The sequence below is a fragment of the Elephantulus edwardii genome, unplaced genomic scaffold (genome assembly GCF_000299155.1).
Source record: "Elephantulus edwardii isolate Elephantulus edwardi_28Jun2011 unplaced genomic scaffold, EleEdw1.0 scaffold00192, whole genome shotgun sequence".
NCBI classification, from domain to species: Eukaryota; Metazoa; Chordata; class Mammalia; order Macroscelidea; family Macroscelididae; genus Elephantulus; species Elephantulus edwardii.
Window position 1 is genome coordinate 891,592 of NW_006399942.1, and position 6,751 is coordinate 898,342.

General features: G+C 34.9%; 1 protein-coding gene across 3 annotated transcripts in view; it reads right to left on the minus strand.

The window, feature by feature from the left end:
- UGT2B15 (UDP glucuronosyltransferase 2 family, polypeptide B15) overlaps nt 1-6,751 on the minus strand; it is a 37,373-nt gene that overhangs the window by 11,472 nt on the left and 19,150 nt on the right. For all 3 annotated transcript variants that reach the window (XM_006896814.1, XM_006896813.1, XM_006896812.1), the window contains one exon: nt 705-836. In XM_006896814.1, coding sequence (XP_006896876.1) covers nt 705-836 — 132 coding nt within the window. The remainder of the gene's footprint in view (nt 1-704; nt 837-6,751) is intronic.

A 6,751-nucleotide genomic window follows, 5' to 3' on the forward strand; every position in this document is an offset into this window, starting at 1 on the left:
TTACCCCGTCACTGAATCAATCCACCTCATAGAGGGTCTTCCCCTCCTGCGCTGTCCCTCTACTCTACCCAGCATGAAGTTATAGGCAATGATAAATTCTAATGCAAATAGAAGAAAAATTTATAATGATCTACATGTTTCTTTTATCTGTTTATGATGTTATCTTTTAAATTTAACTTTTGCCTATTTCTCTTCTTTTACTATTATTTTGAATGATGAGGAAAAAAATTTATTTCTCTTGTTCCAGTGTATGTGTTTTGTAAACTATTTTAAACTTTCCTATCTGATTTGCTATTTTTATGTTTGTATAATTAAAAATTACTCTTTTTGCTATTTCCTTTGGTATAGTGCCTTTTGAAAATTTTGCAGGGAAGAGGAAAAACAAGACTAACCAACATTCAATATACAACTGGCTACAAAATCATTACAATGCCAAAATTGCACATTATGCCTATTAAATATATGTACTTAAAGTATCATAATGTCAAGGCTGAGGAAAATAAACAGTTAAAATCCCTTGTGTTATTTGAATCTTTTACACATAAATAGAAATATTATCATTTTCTTCTAAATGGAAATCTAAGATAAATTTGAGCTATCACAATAGCTTATCTTCCTGTAGAAAATTTCCAAAATCAGATCCTTTGCAAAGTTGAACAGACTAGTTAAAAGTCATATGTCATGATTAAGGTATTTTATCTTACCTTTTGTGGAATCTGAGCAAGGGCTGATGCAATCATATTGGCCTTGTCTTCTGACATATTAGTGATCATCGACCCGAGAGTAAACACCACAATACCATGATTTCCAGAGCTCTGGACAAACTCTTCGATCTCCTGAAGATAGAAATTGATTCATCATGAAACAGCAAAAACCAAAAAATAAGCCCAGCAACTCATGCAACAAGAGCCAACTTTATTTAAAGATTTGACCCATATGAGTACAAAACTGAACCTCATCGGTGTTATGTGTTGATTGTAATTCATGTCAACTCTGTGTTGCAAAGTAAAACTTAACAATCATAAAGATTTTTGTTTTTGTCAGCCACCCCTTCCCCACTCATGACAAAAATAGATTTCCAGATTTTGGTTATTTTGTTTGGTTAGAATCACCATTTTTTTTTCATTAGTAGCCAAATTAAAGTCATTTACATTAGTCAGGTGTCTTCAAATATTGATAGATTAAATGAAATTCAGTTTTAGCACAATAGTAAGAGGGACCAAGACTTTTCACTTATGGTTTTTAATTACTAGTTCTCTTGTTAGCTATCACTGAGTCTACTCCAAACTTATAACAAGAAAATGCTACATGATTTTGCACCATCCTCATAATCTCTCTGCGCAGTTTAAATCCATTGTTGCAGTTATCATGTCTGTTCATTTCATTGAAAGTGTTCCTCTCCTTCACTGACTTTCTAACTTTCCAAATGTAATGTTCTTTTCCAAGACTGGTCCCTCTTGATAACATGCCCAAAGTGAGATTAAGTCTCATCATCCTTGCCTCTAAGGAACACTCTGTTTTACACTTCTTTCAATACAGATATGTTTGTTCTTTTGACAGTTCAGAGTATATTCAACATTTTTCTCTAACACAACAATTCTTCTTTCAGTCTTCTTTATTAATTGTCAAGTTGTTTTTGTGTACAAGTAGCAATTGAAAATACCGTACTCTGGTCAGACATACCTTATTATTTAAGGTAACACCTTTGCTCATTTGTACTTTAAGGAAGTTACTGACAGCAGTTTTGTCCAATAAACATTTCTTTTGGTTTCTTTCAAATGCTACTTCCACGAGTTTTGATTGTGGACCTGAGTAAAAGAAAATTCTTGACACCTTCTGGTTTTCTCCATATACTGAGGCTGTTTACTGTTGCAGTTTGTTTCCCTTATGTTAAGGTGAATCCATATTGTAGGTTATGGTGGTGTTAGGTACCATCAGGTTGACTAAAACTCATAGCAACTCTATGAACAATGAATCTGAACACTGAATCTGTGCCATCCTTATCAGCCCTGCTATGTACTTGAGTCCATTGTTAAAGTCACTGTGTCAAACTATTTTATTGAACTTATTGAGGCTTTTCTCCTTCTTCACTTACCCTTCAGCTTTCCAAGCACAATGTTCTTTCCTGGAAAAAAAAGCATCTCAGCAAAATCCTAATTATCCTTAATTTTATATAGTTACATTTCTCCTAGAGTCTCAGAGTAGTTCAGATGGTTATCGTGCTTAGTAACTAAAGATTTTAAATTCAAACTCACGTAAAAAAAAGATATGGTGATCTATTTTTGAAAAATCAAGCAATAAAAACACATGGAGCACAATTATAATCTGATATATATGGGACTACTGTGAATTCATGTGAAATCTAGAGTTGGACCAGGAAGAAGTCCTCAAAACAGAGCAAGGAAAACACGACATGGTTCAAAATCAGAAAAGGATGTGTCAAGGATGCGTACTGTCTCCATATGTTTTCAATCTACACATAAAACGTATCATCTGGGAGACTGCTTTATAAGGAGGAATGTGGCATCAGAATTGGAGGAAGACTAATCAACAAACTACGTTATGCAGATAGCACAACCTTGTTTGCTAAAACTGAGGAGGACCTGAATTGCTTCCTGCAGAAGGTCAAGGACTGTAGTCTTCAATATGATTTGAAGCTCAACATCAAGAAGAAAGATTCTCACTACTGGGCCAACTGGCAGCACCATGATAGAAGTAGAAGAGATCAAGGTTGAAAACAATTATAGCTTGCTCAGCTCTACAATCGACACTCATGGCACCAGAAGTCATGAAATCAAAATATGAATTGCATTGGGAAAATCTGCCATCAGGGACCTCTCCACAGTACTGAGAAGCAATGATGTCAGTCTAGAGACTAAGCTGTGCCTAATCCAGGACATGTTCCTTGCAATTACTTGCTGTGCATCAGAAAGCTGGACAATGACCCAGGATGACAGAAAAAAAAATGATGCTTTTGAGTTGTGGCTCTGGAGAAGAATCTTGCACATATCAAGAAAACAAATATGTCTGTCTTAGAGTCCTTGGAAGCTAGGATTTTGAAGCTCCATCTCACATACTTTGAACATGTCGCCAGCAGGGACTGTTCCTTGGAGAAGGACATCATACTTGAAAAGGAACTGGCCCTTCCTCACATGTCTAAAGCATTTCCGTATATTACACTCCCTGAATGTCCTGAGGTTAAAAATACCCAACATTTAGTAAAAAATATTTGGTTTGGGATATTAGAAATATTCATATGGGAGCCATTTACAAAAAATCATAGTTATTTTTTGTTACTTTATGGAGACAGTCATATTCTGAGTTTCTTATAATACTTTTTGTTTTGACATTATATTATGAAACTTATACAACTGTAGAATTATCTGTGCATAACTGTGTTTGTAAGGGGCCCTTACTTTGTCCTAGAAGAAGAATTATCACCCAAAATACACTAGGGAGAGATATAGTAGGTCTCCCTCCAGCTTGAATTTCACATTCTTGAAAATATTACTTTAAACTATATGAAATTCTTGGTGAAAATATCTTTACTTGAAGTTGTCTGAGAATTATTTTGACTGTGCTCCTTGCTCTTTACTTGCAGTTGTCTGAGAATTATTTTGACTGTGCTCCTTGCTTTATTGTTTTATTACTTTATTAAAATGATTTCATATTCCTTGATGAATATACCTTGCTATGATGAGATGGATTGACTCAGTGACTAGGGTATTTGGGTAGATGTGTCAGAGACAGTAAGGTTAGCTCAGGATAAAGCAGGGTCAGAGCTGTTGTTGTACATAGGGTTGCTATGAGTAGCAAATGACTGGACGGCACATAACAACAGGCAAAAAAGAAAAAAAAAAGTCCAAATTTTCTTGAGTTTCTTGCCAAAAATATTACCTTCCCCTGCCCCTGCCTAATTCTTTCTCCTTTAACATTGTCATGTCTCATGAGACACATGGTCCAACAGCCATTTCTATCCTCTTTGCAAGGCAGATATGCCCAAAGCACTAGGTTGTTTGATTTATTGACTACTGCTTCCTTAGATATTGATTTAGATATAAATAAAATAAAACAAAATAAAATGATTGCATTACTTTTTTATTTATTATAATTTACATATTAATCTAGCTTTGATGTTTTTTGTTTGTTTGGTTTTTTTTTTAAGGACAGAGCTCTGGTAGCATATTCTGTAGGGAGTTTCTCTGCTAGGTCAAAGCTGGTGCCTCTCTGGTAGTTTGCATCTACCAGCAGTTTCTCAGGACAGTTCCTCCTTGGACAATTTCCTCTTGTGTAACTGACAATCGTCTGAGGAAAACAAACTGGAGGATCAGCTATGAGTTGGTTCTGACATGATGGTAATGAGTTTGAGAGTTTTATGTTGAGATGTAATTCATACTGAAACTTTTGGTCTTTGATCTTCATTAATAAATGCCCAAGTCTACATTATTTATCCCATCTTTTCTTATTTTCCTCCCTAAACTCAGTCCTGTTTTATAACAATGGCATTATGAGGTATTTGCACTTTTGTGATTGAGATATTTCATTCAACATATCCTCCAGGCTCACCCATTTTGTATATTTCATGAGTTCCTTGTTTTTTAATGTTGCATAGTATTTCATTGGGTGAATATACCATAGTTTCTTTAGCGTTTGTTGATGGGCATTTGTGTTGTTTCCAACTCTTTGCTATTGTGAACAAAGCAACAATAAACTTAGATGTGCATATATCTGCTTGGTTGGCAGTTCTGGTTTCTTAAGGATATATTCCCAGTAGTGAAATTCCTGGGTCAAATGGTATTTCTATTTGCAACTTTTTGAGAAAGTGCCATGCTTCCTTCCATAGTGGTTGCACCACTTTACACTCTCACCAACAGCGAATAAGAGTTCCAGTTTCTCTGAACCTCATCAGCATTTGTTGTTTGCTGCTCTGTTGAATTTTGCTATTCTTACTGGGGTCAGATGATATATCATAGTTGTTTTGATTTGCATCTCTCTTAGAGCTAGAGATTTGAACATTTCTTCATGTGCTTGTTCACTATCTGTATGTCTTCTTTAGTGGTCTGTTGATTTCCTGTGTCTATTTTGCAAGTAAGTTGTTTACCTTTATTATGTTGTGGTGCTAGAGTATTTTGTAAATTCTAGATATAAGTCCCTTATCTGACATGTCATTACCAAATATTTTTCCCCAGTCTGTAGTTTTCCTTCTTAGTTTTTGACAGGGATTTGATTCTTAGAAAATCCCATTCATCTATTTTATCCTGTCCTGGTTGTAATTTATACTGCATTGAAACAGATGAGGGAGAGAGCTGTTTCAAAGGGATATATGCTTAGGTATTATTTGCATGGCAAGAGTACAGAATAAGAGCTGTATAGTAAAGTGGACTGGGGGGGTGTTGTATAACAATGAAAATTTCTTTTTTTCGCTTCTCAAAGAGGAAAGTGAACAGGGAGGAAGGAGTAGGCAAGAGGAAAATGTGAAACAATGAATGAAGGGAAATCCAAGTTCTCTATAATCTTTCATTACAATCTCAATTTAAAAAAAGAAGAAAAAAAATAGATATTTAAAAGATTAAAAAAATGCCCAAGTCTTTGCAAGCATGTTGTGTCGTATGCATATCTCAACTTGCTGATAATTCTTCCTCCATTCCTGGAGGAAGAATCCTGTTAGATTCCTGCTACATTTTTTTTCTTCATGTAGTTCAGGGCTTTTTATTATTTGTTTAGGACAAAGATTAAATAAATATGGTTATGTAATACGACATTGACATATGCCTTTTGTGATTTTAAGTTGTATAATAATCTGGGTGGATTTTTTTTAGTTGTTGTCAATTATATTTTACTTTATGTAGAGGTTCTGCATGAGCACATCCCACAACTTGATGCCATATTACAACACATCTGGTCTTCAGCCATTAGTGTAGAATGGTCAAATCTATCCAGGAAGTAGTTGGTAAATTCAGATGTAATATACAGGATGTTTTATTGTTATTATATATTTGTTTCAATTTTCTTCATCTTTGACTTGAAATTGTAAAAGAACAATTGGTGTCCTGCTCAACAGCCAGTCAATGGCCCTGTCTGAATGATATTGAGTTTCTCCATCTTCTCTTTTCATTAAATGTCGTAAACTTGATTCTTGTGGTATTCTTTCTCTTGAGGTCATATGTTTAGTTGCCATTTGTGTTGTTTGAAAGAAGTATTTGCAATGAATAAGTTGTCAATTACACAAAATTCCATCATGCAATCTTTGGCATACTTTCTACCATTAAGTCTATTCTAGTTGTGAATCCTTCTGCTTCGTTTCGTTCTTTTGCATGCCAATCACCAATAGTTATCAATATATCTAGATTACTTTTTTGATCAGTTTCAGATTTTAGAAGTTAATAAATATATTCAATTTATTCATCTTTGGCTTTAGTCATTAGTGTGGAAATTTTAATTAATAGATCTTTCCTGTTCTATCTCTGACAGTATTGTATTTTAGGATAGATCTTGAAATACTCTTTTCTCAATTAATGTGATGCCTTAAATTTGTCATTGCTGGCATAGCAGATGATATAACTGTCTAAGTCAAACTAATTAATACCAGTGTATTTCTGTGGAAACTTCCCGGCTTCCCTTCCGCCCAGGAGCACGTTCTCCCGCCGGTTTTTCTCATGCACTTGCTGCGAAGGGTCAAGGACTGCAGCCTTCAGTATGGACTGAGGCTCAATGTCAAGAAGACAAAGATTCTCACCACTGGACCAATTGG